This window comes from Lagopus muta, chromosome 1 (assembly GCF_023343835.1).
Source record: "Lagopus muta isolate bLagMut1 chromosome 1, bLagMut1 primary, whole genome shotgun sequence".
Lineage (NCBI taxonomy): Eukaryota > Metazoa > Chordata > Aves > Galliformes > Phasianidae > Lagopus > Lagopus muta.
This window is the reverse complement of record NC_064433.1, coordinates 174,186,035-174,199,916: the sequence shown is the minus strand read 5'-3', so window position 1 is coordinate 174,199,916 and position 13,882 is coordinate 174,186,035. Positions and strand designations below refer to the sequence as shown.

Genomic DNA, 13,882 nt, shown 5'->3' with positions numbered 1-13,882 from the left:
TCTGCTAACCACTGTGGCCCGTGGTCCAATGGATGGTAAGAAACCAAGTCTGAAACCTGAAGGAAGATGCTTGTGACAGTGGAAACAGTGAGGGAGAGCTCCAAGAAGTCCCTGAGCAGAAACTATTATCAGAGGACTACAATGAAATAAAGATTGAGCATGACTGACCTACTGAGCGAGGAAGAGGTGGGGAGAGAGAACTGTATCACCTTACAGTGTTGGCATCCCATTTTTGTCCTTTTGGTTAGGTTATTTTTGTCAGAATAATTGTCAGATTTAAATGGCAGCTTTTGCAGTTCATCAACTTCTGGACAGTGCACTCAGAGATAGGGTTTGGATTTAGGGTGGTGCTGTGTGCAGTCAGGGGTTGGTCTCAGTGATCCTTGTGGGTTTCTTCCAACTCAGGATATTCTATGATTCTATGACTCTATTTTCCTGGGGAATTAGAAGTAGATATTTAAAGACCATACTGGCAATGGAAAAAGTAAGAGAAAGCAAGATCTTGCTCATTAAGCATGATACCAAGCAAGAACTAAGACACCAAGTATTACCACACAATTCTAATGAAGAAAACTTGCACATAAACAACTGGGAATTTTGCCTTCTGATGAATGCAACATGTCCATATTGAGTTACTGGCTTTTGAATGTGTTAATCTGAAAAGGCCTCAAAGATGTCCCTGAAACTCAAGGGATTGTTCTGAGGTCCGATCCCTTTTAAGATGCCTCAAAGACAGGGCAAACCACAAACCGTTCGCTGCTTTTGAAATCCTAGGTCTGAAGGATTAAATCCTAATGAAGTAATGAGAAAATCATTAGAAAAGAATGTCTTAGTTATCTGAGAATCTTTGGGGATGTGAGATAGACAATATAAATCCAACAGAAGTCATTATGTATATGAAAACTCATTTGCTCTTAGGAGGGAAGTGAAAATCATCAGTGCGATAGAACACAGAGGCAACTTTTGCAGATAAAAAATGCCTTTGCAGAGGCAACTGTGTTGCAGATAAAAAATGGGAATTTTGAAACAATCAGTGAAGACATAAGGCCATTGATAGAGAAATGAATCACTGAGACTTGAAATCAAAAGCTAAAGAAGGGGTCAGAGTTAATTAATAAAATTCAATGTGGTCTGTAATCAGAAAGAATAGCTTGATAAGGAAATGACAGAAATCAGAAAAGGGAAAAACAGGAAATGAAAAAGGATATGAAAGGAGTAAAGTAGAAGTGTTAAAAGATGGAATTACACAGAAGTCAACTAAAATGAGCAAAGTTAGACTCAGAGTATGTTAAGGTATGTGTTGATATTTTTCGTGCTGTTTTGAGAAATCTTCTGCTTTAAAATTATGTCCAGACCTACAGTGCTACAATTTATAGGCAGAATTCCCTCACCTTGTTCCTCTTGCTGCTTCTAGAGACACCAAGGTGAACAAAACCCCCATCTCTCACTGGGCAAGCTCCAGTGGTGTGGGGCCACAGGTGGGAGCAGTCCCCCAGCCTCATTGAGCCACAGAAGTTGTCTGGGGTGATGCAAGCATGGAGGCCACCAGAAGCTGCACTTTTCTGATTAATGGATTACCTAAGCTATGTCATATCTTTCCAAGTTGTTATTGTTGGCTCATGCTATAGCACCTTCTTATCTGGATTGAATTACATTAGCTGCCAAGAGTCTAAGAAAAAATGACTCCTACTCTTAACAAGTCCATGAGAGCCACTAAGCAAGTAAATTTGGTATTATCGGGCAAGGATGAGCAAATTCTCATGGCTGCCCCACGAGACCTCACTTCCAAAATCAGTCCTGACCACAAAGAACAGACCTGCCTAGCCCACATCAGGCATACAGATTAGTCACCAACATTATCGAAGTTTGATGACAGCCCTCACTTTATCAGCAGGGACAGAGTTCCTGTGGCCACTGCCAGGAGATGACAGTTTACTGATCTCCACTGAACTGTCTCTGAAACATGCAGAGGTCTGACTCCAATACCCTTCTGATGCAACAAATAGGCAAGTCTGTTGTGAAGACGACTTGAGAAGCTAGTAGATATGATCAGATGTATCAAAAATATTTTGGAAATGAAGCAAAAAAAGTGAAATCAAGGCTGTGACACAGTTTAAAGGAGATGTTAAGAATATGTAAAGAAATTATTTATTTTCACTAAGGTGAATAAGAGCTGCTACCTTGAAAGTGTGGGACTACTCTGAAAGAAACTCTGAAGGAAATTAGATAATCTTATCAAGAGATTAGAAAGCCTGGGGAATTGAGAAAACATTAGCCTTAAACAGGACTTGTGCCAGAACTTTGTTTTAGGAAATAACAGAAAAGGTAGATAAATAACAGGTTTATTCACAACATGTTTTGCAACAATGGAAGAATACCATGACCTAGGTAATTAGCAGAACGGTATGTTTCTGTGGCACAGGCAGAGCTGCACAGATCTAAAGGCAGCTTGGGAAACTACAGGGCCCTGGGCTTGATTTGAGCAACAGCAAAGATACCGGGAACATCATCAAGAACAGGATGACGAAAGGGGAACATACAGAACTTGAGGTCCAGTGTGATCTCAAAAGAGATCGCAAAAGAGCTGTAACTGAAAAATCATATCAGAGAGGAGAATGGCAAAATATATATAATCTGAAAAGTTGCATAATTTACCAATGGGTTTATTATCTCATGGAGAATAAAGAGATTCTATAGATCATTTAACAAATTGCTGTTGAAAGCCAAACTACCATTGGACTACCATTAGTTAACATGGCTTTATCACCTGACCCATCCACATATAAAAAATACAAAGAGAGTGTGAAATATGGATGATAATAAGACATAAAATGAAAACATTTGAAATTATATCAAAATATTCCAGTACCTGTGTCCATCCTCACTGTAACTTTGCTTACATGGAAATGTTTTCTGGGAAAATAGCCACATGCATTCAACTGGTGGATACGCTGTAAAGTTAACTTCAAAGCAAAACTCTTCATCACCAATTTCAAAATCTTCTCTGGAGTCAGTTATATTTATAAATCCCTTTTCTGAAAAAGAGATAATATTGATACTGTGTTAAAAAGGCTGACCTGCTTAATGAATGGGTTCTGACATCTGTCTTTTGTTTTAGTTGTCACAAGTGAAAAAAGGCGCCGTTACATCACAAAAGGCATCCTGTTAATCAAAAGAAGATAATCCTTCAAAAGTGGCATTGCAGTGATGTCACTGCGCTCTGGCCTGAGTCTGTGTGATATCTGCTGGAGCTGTAGATATGATCAGACGAGAGCCCTTCCAAAATGCTCCAACATTTCTGCTCTACCCACCCTACAGAACCTCAGGTCCAGTAACTCCATTATTTTTTCTTTGTTTGCTTTAGTTGTGTGTTCCAGGTGTTAGCAGCTGCATCTAACGGAACAAAACCACGCAGCACCACCAGCATGACCAGATGTTAATAGTCTCTGTTTCTGTGAAATGAGCTAAAGATTTTGTAAATAAGTCTTATAACTGTTCACTTATTTCTTCATCTAAATTAAAATTATTTTATGAAAGGCAAAAAGAACATGAGAAAGCATTTTGAAGGTGTGCATTGAATATGTACTGCTGTTTTTTCCTTGCTTGGGTGGGATTGGTTTCACCAAATAGAGCTGTCTGAAGTTCAGTGACTCACCTAAGCTGTTTTGTTTGGACCTCTCATACATTCAGTGGAAGGGGGTGGGCATGTCTGGATATATCCCATCCTTGAACAGAAGATAACAAAGATATAATGAAATGTTCTCTGGAAATACTCATGCCACTGACTGCTGGAGGAACCAGGTCACTGCTGCAGCTAGATGTCTCATGAGCTGCAATGAATCCAACCCAAAGAGAATGAACAGCAGGCATATGTGGGAGGCAACAGTCCTAATTGCATCAGCAGATCTAGGATCAGCTCTGTGAAGATCACAGAATCATATATGTTAGTGAGCTCTGGAGATGCTCAGAGGAGGTCCAACTAGACAAGGCTGCCTAGACCTGTGTCCAGTTCAGTTTGGACTTAGGGGAAACTTGTGTCAGTGTTAAATCAGCCACCTGGTGAAAAAACTGCACTGTAGAAGTATTAACAGAGTGGGATTTCTCGTCAGTGTGCTTTTCTTTCAGTTGTAACCCTATATTGATTTTGGCATGTTTTGTCTGTCTAACTGACTGGTTTAAAAAATACTATCTGGAAACTCCCATACAAACCACAAAAATTTCAGTATTTTAAAACAAGAAGCAATCCTATTCATGACCATTATCCTCCTTTTTATGCTAAAGTTTTATTGGTTTAATAAATTAGACCTTCACCTTTTGATTACTCCCTTGGAACTCATCTTTCCAGGTCCAAGGTTGTCTGTTTACAAGTGTTAACAATACAGCTTGTCAAGAGTGAAGGCTTTCTCCAGAGTGCACACAGGGACTCTGGAGTAGGAGGAAAACACTCAGAAAGAGTAGTTCCTTTCTTGAAGCAGAAAGAAAACAGCACTTTCATTTTTTCCTTGGCTTACTTTTTTTTTTTTTTCTTGGCACGTTTGAAAGTATTCGTGCCAGAGAAATAATGAGCATGATTTTTAATGATAAAGAAGTGAGCTGAAATTTTTGAGGCTGGAATCAAAGTTTTTGTGCCACTGCCTTTATTGCGTTTGTTTAATGCTACTTGAAACTTAATGTATGTTACAAAATATCTTGCATATTCCCAAATTCAGATTGCATGCTGCTAAAAATTCTTTATTCAGCACTGGTTGAAATTGAAGATAAGACCTGCAGGAACACAGAGCCTTGCAGCTGCAGTTGTTGGCACGATCTCTGTTTAGCTTTCAGTGTCTAAGCACCCTGCCTGATTTGACCAACTAAGGAGGATGAGATAAGCTGCTGAAGTATCGAGTAGCAAAGAGCAGGCGAGATGTGTCTGGCTAGGAGGTGTTAGAGATCATCTATCAGTGTAGCTGTATTATGCAAACTCCCTAGGCAATGCAGAGTGCCCCAACTTCTTGGTAAAGTTACATCACCACCAATCCCAGTGTAGCTATAGATGCAGATTCATGAACAGTGACGGTCTGAAAGTAGGACACCAAACATTTCAGAGGTTGCTACCCTGTAACACAGACATCTGAATGAAATTTCTGTACGTATCACTGTTGAAATTGACTTGGTGTGCTAGCACAGATTCACTCTGGCAATGGCTGTAATTAATAAATCAGGCTAAAAGCTGTGACACATAGAAGTGTTGCACGTGATGTCCCTGTATAACCTTGGAAAGGGAAGTGTGAGGTAAGTAACATCTCTTCTCATTAATCCACCATGTAAGCAAACAGATCTTTTCAAAGCAAAGCCAAGGAGTCCACAGAGGTTTCACAAGCATGAAGTGGTATTAAGGAAGGTAAAACTCCCATAGTTTGGAATAATGAGGTCAAAAATGTAATGAAAACAAAATTTACATTACAAATGTACAACCTTTCATGGAGTGACTCACATGTCTCCTGTCAATGTGATGCTTAGACATGAGAGTTCAGGGATCCAAGAAGCTGGTATTTCTGAAACGAGCACTGGTACTAGAGAAAGAAGAGGATTTTGCCCCAACCAGGTATCACACTCAGTTATTGTATATCATTGCAGAACTTCCGGCTCAGAAGTAGGCAGAAGCTGAAAAGGGGATGTTGCACTGGAAAAGTCATTTCTGAAGACACCAAGGGAAGTATTCTCACTTCCTATCACCCCTAGCTTAGGCGTTGCAAACTCTGACAGTAGCTACATCTAAGATCAGATGGGTGCTTCACAGAGCCTGGTTCTTGGGGAGAATAGCCCAACTCCACACATTGCTGTCACAAAATGGCTCCCAACATTGACTTCAGCAGCACCACCCAGGCTACAGCTTTCCTTTTTATGCCTTATTTCCAGATCTCTGCCTAGTTAGTATATTGTCTCCACCTGAGAAATCAGGTTTGCTTCTGAGGCTGTAATGGGATAATTTCAAGACTGTTGGCTTTTAGATTAACATGTTGCCTAAGTAGAATGAAGTTTCTTTTGGTATGTTTGAACTTTCAGGCCTTGTGTAGCTCGGTGCTAGGAGAATGGTTCGTTTCAGTGCCTGAGAAGCAGAAGACAAATAGACCAGCCAGTAACACAGCAGCAGTTGTCTCTGGAGCTTCAGGTTTCCCTTCCTACCATCACAGCTGCAGCATCTCTCTTGTTAGGCAGTTTGCCAGCTCTGTGGTTATGGGCTGTTCATGATCTCTTTGTGCACTGTTCACACTTCATGCAAAAGTTTTCATTCTGCTACTAGTTCCACAGGTAACTGAACTAGAATTCTTTCACAGATTTTCTTTTCCCTAAATAGTTTGGCAAACTCAAATGGCCGTCTGTCAGTCATTCCCTTGCCATAAGAGGAAATTGACCTTTCTCTTTTTTTCTGTGTCTTGGGTGAGAAAGCCACCTCCAAGAGACTTGCAATTGCTTGATTGCTTCCTAGTAGACCCAAATCAGGCCTGATGCAAACTTTCTATCTGCTTTTTTGCTGTGTTGCAGCAATGAGTCCCTGAAGGGACCATGCTTGCAGGTGGAGTGGAGATTCCCTACCAGGCAGATGGAGGACGTGGTGAGGAGACTGAGATCATGGCTACAACTTTCCAAAACTCAGGGTGGAGTCATAGCAGAACAATTCTGTATCACGGTAGTTGAGACCAGCTGGTGGTCTCCAGACTGTGGCCAAACTAATATATGGAGCACTAATAGCTGAATACAAGGACAAGTCATGCTCATCATACTCTTGGCCAGCTCCAGAAATGGTGTGTTCTGAAAGGACTTTCTCCTAGATATTTGTATGCTCTGCAGCTGCCAAAATCTGACTTGGTAGCATAGAGGTTCCTCTCCCCAGAAGCCCCAGGGCAAAGCTGCCAGTAGCTTAGTGTCCCCACAAAAAGCTGCCGTGGCTTTGTGTCACGCAGGCTGGGAGTATTCTACAGCAACATGACCTGACTCCCAGCCTGTGCTTCAAGAAATAACCATGAAACCTCCCAGCAGCGCCTGCTCATTTCACCTCTAAAAGCACTGTCTGTTAATGAGAATTATTTGGAAAGCAGTTTGGAAAGAAAAAGTTTGTTATCGTCAGGAACCTGAATGACTCAGTTCAGATTAATCTCTTGGCTTTCCTGGTCTGTCACTATGTGCAAACAGGACTTTTTCTTAGAAACTGCCAAGAACATGTGTTGCACACCTGCAAGCAACTACTATACTGAAAACAAAGCAAAGCAACCAGTCCAGGGACAAAATTAACACTGGGGTTGGAATTACCTAAAACAGTAACCAGAGCAGTTTGATTTGGATGAGCTGTAGAAGAGCAGGTATAACGTCCGCTGTCGCCTTTTCTTGCTGCTGAAGTAAACACGTACTGGACCCGAGTGGCTGAGTGGTCTGTTTGGTACTCCAGCCCATTGAATTGGCGATTCTAGACGTCAACAGAAATTTCCTTTTAATCAGCTGATGGTGCCTAGTGTTGCTCATTTTAAAACATACTGCTTTCTTACCTGCGGCGCTTCTTTGTTTTCAAAAGATAAATTAATTCTGAATTTGTAATTACGATAAACAGCTCTGCATCTGATCAGCAATGGTTCTCCGACTTTGAGAAGTAACTCAGCTGAAGGTGTCGCTCGTCTTTCACTTAAATCTACAAAATGAAACAGTCACAAAACAACAGCTATGATTCTGTCTAGAGAAATACTCATTTAAATCAATGTTTGTTCTTCTAATTCTGTACAGATATCCATTATTACCTTGTAATGATAATTAGAATTTGAGAAAATTACTCATTAACCATGAAATCAGGAAATATGGTGGATTTAGGGGAAAGTTCTTTATTATGAGATTGGTGAGTTGCTGAAACAGGCTGCCCAGAGAGGTTGCTGATGCCCCATCCCTAGAGTTGTTCAGAGCCAGATCGGATGGGCCCTTGGGCAGCCTGGTCTAGTATTAAATGTGGAGGTTGGTGGCCCTGCATGTGGCAGGGGGGTTGGAGATTCATGATCTTGAGGTCCCTTCCAACCTGGACCATTCTGCAATTCTGTGATTCTGTGATTTAGATGCCTCAAACCAAATGCTTGTCATAATTTACGATGTTTAGCTCCAGTCAGGCTTACTTAAAAAAAAAAAAAAAAAAAAAAAAGACAAACAAAAACTTTACATTTTAAGGATATTCTGAAGCACATTCGCTGCAACGGAGCCCTAAAAGCATGCAAAAATGGATGACAGCTCTTTAGAAAGGCAATGTGCTATTTACAGAGACCACAAATAGCTATAACAATTTAGGATATAAAATACAAGACAGAGCAATTGCATTCACTGTGAGATTTGTTCCAGTGGTTACAAACAACTTAGTCCATAAAGGGTATTCAGGCAAGCAGTGCAACGAACTCCAGCAGCAGGATCCAGCTCACACATATAAAAACCCTAAATGGGAAGTTACCTATAGTAAAGAGGTTGGTGCATTCTCTGCCCAGGTCATTAGCTGCACAGCACCATATATAAGTTTCAAACAATTCACTCTGGTATACTTCATATTGTACCTTCTGTAAGCCATCTATTTCTCCATTTTCTTCATGCATTTTATTAAGGCAGCTGTAATTGCAAGCACAATTATTCATTGACTCATTTGGGTAACCTCCAGTGAATAAATCTGATAAATCTCCAAGCCATGAGAATATGCAAACAATAGTGGGAAAATTGGATCTTACACTGCAGAATAAAGAGGAACTCGGAAAGGCAAAGATAAGAAAATAAAAATGTCACAGCCTAGCCATAAGAATGATCTGAAATGACCTGAATATACTCAAAATGATGCATGAATGGGTAATTCTATAACTAAACAGCGAAATCATATAGGTTGGCCTTTCACATCATCTCCCTGAATTCATGATGATGGGAGTTGCTCCAAATCCAGCAGAAATGAAATCCCAGATCCCAAACTGCCACACAGCAGAGAAAGGCATTCCCTATGGCCAGGGTACGAAACACACTGCAGTCTGTTTTCTTTGAGCTGATGTGCTGCTTACTTGAGCACATTCACACAGTTGAAGAATCAATCAAATATGATAATAGAATGATAAAAAAATCATTTAGATAGGAAAAATATGATCCCTTGTGACATCTCCCCAGCTTTAATGCAAGCGTATTTCTTTTTAAAGTGAAAAACTAGAGAAAAAGGAGACACTTTTGATTTGTTCTGGTGACATTACAATGCCAAGATCTGGAACAACACTTCCAAGCCAAGAGCTGGAGGTTTCCAAAAGAGTGCAACAGCCAACATTTCTAAGAAAACTGTGCTCCCACGTTCCAACAGTGAGTCATGCATACACATGGGTGTGCAGCCCAGCAGAGCCCACTGCGTCCTGCAAACATGCTGACCCAAAGCTCTTTATTATACAGCCAACTCACCAGGCAGACCCAACACTACAAAGCCTCTCCTTTCCTCACCAGAAAATGGTAAACTTTCAGTCTAGAAGTTCACGATGCATAAAAACCTGTGCCGTACCTCTTTTCATGTGTTTTGCAAAATGTCCACTTCACAGAGGGCTGGGGGTAGCTCTGTGATATGCACTTTATTATATCCAGTTTCTCAGGTATCATGAAATAGGGTTTGCCTGGTTTACCTGTTAAAAATCATGCAACTGTTTAAAAATGCTGAAATAATAATTATTGAGCTAACAGTGCCTTGCTTATTTCACAGTACTTGAAGTCACAGAGATGGAACTTACTTTCATGAGTTTTCACTGCTGGGGTCAATGAAATAATTCAGCCCTGAGCAGACTGACGGTTGGTCTCAGCAGCTTTTCTGTCTTGATTTGCTAAATGAATACATTTCCCACTATCAGTGACCTGCACCAGATAATGATCCTGGGGCTAACACCTTGCTGTTATGCTGGTGTTAATGTGCTGGTGTTAACCAGATGTGGCTGCCAGTCACATGGGAAGGAGCAGAGACACCTTTGGAAACCACATCCCAAGCCCCTGGCCTTTGGTGGAGCATCCCCAGATAAGATTGTCACGTCCAAGTCAGACACAATGGAGGAACAGCGGGGAACAACGGCTTCTGATCAGCAGCAGGCTTCTCCATGTAGGTCATCTTACATTAGGACTTCCACTCGAGAGACTGACATTTTCTTTAGAGCCATGCTTAGTGACACATTAAGGTGAAACTAATACTTGTAGCTTTTTAATTTCTTGTTCATTCCCCTCTTATAAGCTTGGCCCAGACAGCTTTTTTTACCTACAGAGATTCACATCTCAGTTGAAGGGTTCACATCTAGCCTGAAGGATTTTATGAGATGTAATTATGGCATTAGATTCACAGGAGCAGATAATGCAACCCAAGCAATTGATATGAAAAAGATCTTTACTGAGACTATTTTGAACTGCTCTCACTTGTGCATGTAATAACATTTTTTACCTCTAAAGCCTAATTGATGTGGTAGTGAAAGTAAATTTTAATCAAAGTTTAATACCCTGTCCTCTCAATGAAGCTCTTAAAATTGTAATTAGGACACCCAAGAAGTCTTCAGATAAAATAAGGAGAAACTGGAGGTGACAAATAAGGCATCTGAGAGTGAAAAAATGTCCATTAGAAGAAATATTTTAATAGCAAATAAAGAAGGCATTAAAAGGTTGATTAAATGTTGATTAGACACAGTATATTAGAAACAAGGCAAGTAATAATGCTTGTTATTAAATCTATCTCTAAAGGGGCTTAGTCCTAGCAACTCTGTCAGAATTTTAGCTCTTTGGATTGATTTTTTGCTTTCTTTTCCTTAACACATTTATAATTTTTGAATTTTATATTTAAATTTGGGCCTTTACAGACAAAACAATGTTATTTCCTGTCTGTTAAAAAAAAAAATCATTTCAAGTCTTGAAAAAAATGTTCTTGGACAACTCTAGTAGGAAATGGGAAACTGAATTTTGTTACAGCAGTTGCCTTTGCCTGGGGGATGTCCCTGTGTGGACCTTGAGGAAATCCAACCAAATCTGCAAAGCTGCAGCTCTGCCATGTCTTGCTGGGCTCAGCAGTTTCAGTGTCAGCTCCTCGTGCATCTCTGTGCTGAGCAGCTGTAGGGCTCACCCAGAGACCACTGAGAATAAATAAATTCAGATGCAAGAAAAAGGCAGCCCCCAAACTTTGAGAGCATACAACAGCCATCCTTTATCTGCCTATTCTGGCACAGAGGGAAATCTCTAAGCGGAAAGAAGAGGGCTGTTGCACATTTACATCTTCATTTGCTCATTTGCTTGTTATCAACTAGTGAAAGCTGGCTTGCATGCAGTAAGGCAGTCTGTGGTTTTGACTCGAGCCACTGAAGGCAGCCACAAGTCCTGTGCAGGCATAGGAAGGTGCTTGAAACACATAACATGAAAGAAGTGGCACCCAGCACAGGCTAAGCAGACGAGAAGAGGCATTTGGGAAGAGAGATGCCACATGAAAAAGGTGGAAGCCTGACTGCTTTGGTGAACTCAAGCCTCTTCTCTTGGACCTGCTGGTGGAGTGAATCCTGCTGTCTGAGACATACTTACTTCGGATGAGAACAGGAACAGTGATGGTGTAATTGCTGTTTTTACTGATGACTGAGAGAGTGTATTTTCCAGCTTGTGTTTCTCTTATTTGAGAAAAAGACAAAGAAGTAACATACCTATAAAACAGGAGATAAAGTCATCTTTGTTATCTGGAAGGTAATATGCTGCAGACACAATAATAGTATATATTCCATTAGCTCTTGATAGCATGATAGCATTAGTGCTTGATAGCATGAAAAACTATTCAGAGATAACAGTACTCATTATTTACATTACACCCTTTACCATAAAGTGTTTTAATCTATCTTGCTATACATGCAGCACCATAGGACCTTACAACCACAAGGACCCAAGTGTGTGCCTAATGCTGAGCTCTGGGAAGGATGGACTTAGCTGGAGAGCATGACAGGGAAGTTCTCTACCTACAATCCCAGCCCAGGAGCCCTGCAGTTGGAGGCAATAACCTTCCATTGATGATAAGACTTAAAAAGTCAATGTATAACGTGGAATTACACACAAGCAAAGTCACGCAGAACATATGTTTGTATCCTAAGAGAAATGATCCCTACCATGTTCTTTGATCCAGTACATCACTCAACTTACTGGTTATCTGAATCCAATGAAGGTTCACAAGCTTGGATTTCTTTAAAAAACCAATGGCATGAAATGATCTCTGAAATGTTCATTATCACTCTTAATTCAATATCTTCAAACACATTAGCTTCCACTTTTTTAATCGGTTCATAGATGTTTTCTGCTCCCTGAGAATTCAAATGGCACTCGAGATCTTCCAAAATGTTAGAGATCTGCAATGCACGAGAACAAATTGTTGTGTATTCAGTAGCCATTAGCTTTGTTTGCTATTTCATATTCAAATATTTTTAAAGGATGCTCTTCTGGAAAAGTCTTCATAAATTAACAATGCCTCCTAAACCCCAAATATAAATAGAAACTGCACTAAAATAACACCTTCATCATACTCTGATTTTTTTCCTACTGTCAAACATTCATAAATATATTGAATTCTACTACACAAGGAAGCTCACTAGGATTCATGTTGCATTAGTTAATTCTGTTCTCTATAAAAGGCCATCACAAAGCAACGTCAGCCAGAAACATTACCATTTCCCATAGCGGCTATTCTTTGCTCTCATTTTTGCTTCCCTTCTTGCAGGACCACAGGAGGACAGAGAAGAACTATAATGAAAACTTTCTGTTTGAGACTTCAATGAAAGGGCCAGAATGTTTTTTACTATGCTACCACTTGCCATCATGGCATCCAGAGAGACCTCAGCTCCTTGTGGGCTTCACTGCGCAGAGAATGTTTGGCTTGGGTGACTGCACACCTTTCATTTCCTCACCAGTGCATACTGCTAACGGTGAATTGCAAATGGAAAGTTCTGCAGCACTCATAGCTGATGGTAGACTAATGGAGTCTTTAGCTACAGGAAGAGGTGTCAAGTAAGCAGATCCCTGAAGAACAGCCCTAGATGTCTCCCTTACTGTGCTGGGTGACATTTATCCAGTTATGAAAGGATGGGGTTTGCTGCCTCCTTTGCCCCACACAGTGCTTGACCAGGTACCCTGGTATGATTCTGCTGCTTCTCATTCCTTGCTCCTTCTTTTTCCCTTTGCTTGATCTGAAAGGTACCTAGAGATAACAGCCATATTCTGCTTCATTAGACACAGGGACAGCACAGCTTTGGCTTGTGTACTGAAATGACCCCTTAGGAGACTGGTCATTGGGAAGTTGATTGTGACACCGCCATGGATTAAAGGGTCAGGGTGCTGTAAGCTTTTGGGAAAGTATCTGGGAGGTAATGGCCTTGTGTTACACCAGGTTGAATATTAGGAAAAATTTCCTCTTCAAAAGAATGGTAAGGTACTGGAAAAGGGAGGTGGGGGAGTCACCATCCCTGGAGGTGTTAAGCAATGTGTAGATATGGCACTATGGGATGTGGCTTAGTGGGCATGCTGGGGATGGGCTGGGGGCTGGACTAGATGATCTTGGAAGTCTTTTCTAATTGTAACAATTCTATGGTTCTATGATTCCATTTCTGGAGTGAACAGGAAACTTCATAAGCAACTTGCTTTCTGTCAGATCACCTTGGAAGATACGGATGTCCCTTCTGTCCTTGAAGCTCCATCTCTTTGTCTGATAAATGCACATGTAATCTCAGACGTGCTTTGATTCATTGCAGAAGTGAAAGCCATGGCTGTCATAACTAGAACTATAAAACAGAAGTAGAAAACAAATGTGATTGTGTTTATCTCTCTGCTCAGGGGTAAGCATTTCAATAAAAATAAAGCACAACAAAACTGC

At 40.7% G+C, this 13,882-nt stretch overlaps 2 protein-coding genes across 7 annotated transcripts in view; one reads left to right on the top strand and one right to left on the bottom strand.

Moving 5' to 3' along the window:
• Positions 1-13,882, top strand: part of LOC125688121 (proteasome maturation protein) — a 383,306-nt gene that overhangs the window by 132,855 nt on the left and 236,569 nt on the right. The gene's annotated exons all lie outside the window — the stretch shown is intronic.
• Positions 1-13,882, bottom strand: part of FLT3 (fms related receptor tyrosine kinase 3) — a 38,712-nt gene that overhangs the window by 11,275 nt on the left and 13,555 nt on the right. For 4 of the 5 annotated variants that reach the window (XR_007374596.1, XM_048933653.1, XM_048933655.1 and 1 more), the window contains exons 2-9: positions 13,666-13,790; positions 12,163-12,365; positions 11,560-11,675; positions 9,527-9,644; positions 8,462-8,613; positions 7,527-7,666; positions 7,294-7,447; positions 2,870-3,035 (exon numbers count right to left, since the gene is read on the bottom strand). Coding sequence is in view for 4 of the 5 variants with exons in the window: in XM_048933653.1 (XP_048789610.1) it covers positions 2,870-3,035; positions 7,294-7,447; positions 7,527-7,666; positions 8,462-8,613; positions 9,527-9,644; positions 11,560-11,675; positions 12,163-12,365; positions 13,666-13,790 (1,174 nt within the window). In the remaining variant the exon portion in view is untranslated. The remainder of the gene's footprint in view (positions 1-2,869; positions 3,036-7,293; positions 7,448-7,526; positions 7,667-8,461; positions 8,614-9,526; positions 9,645-11,559; positions 11,676-12,162; positions 12,366-13,665; positions 13,791-13,882) is intronic. The other variant, XM_048933654.1, reaches the window with a different exon arrangement.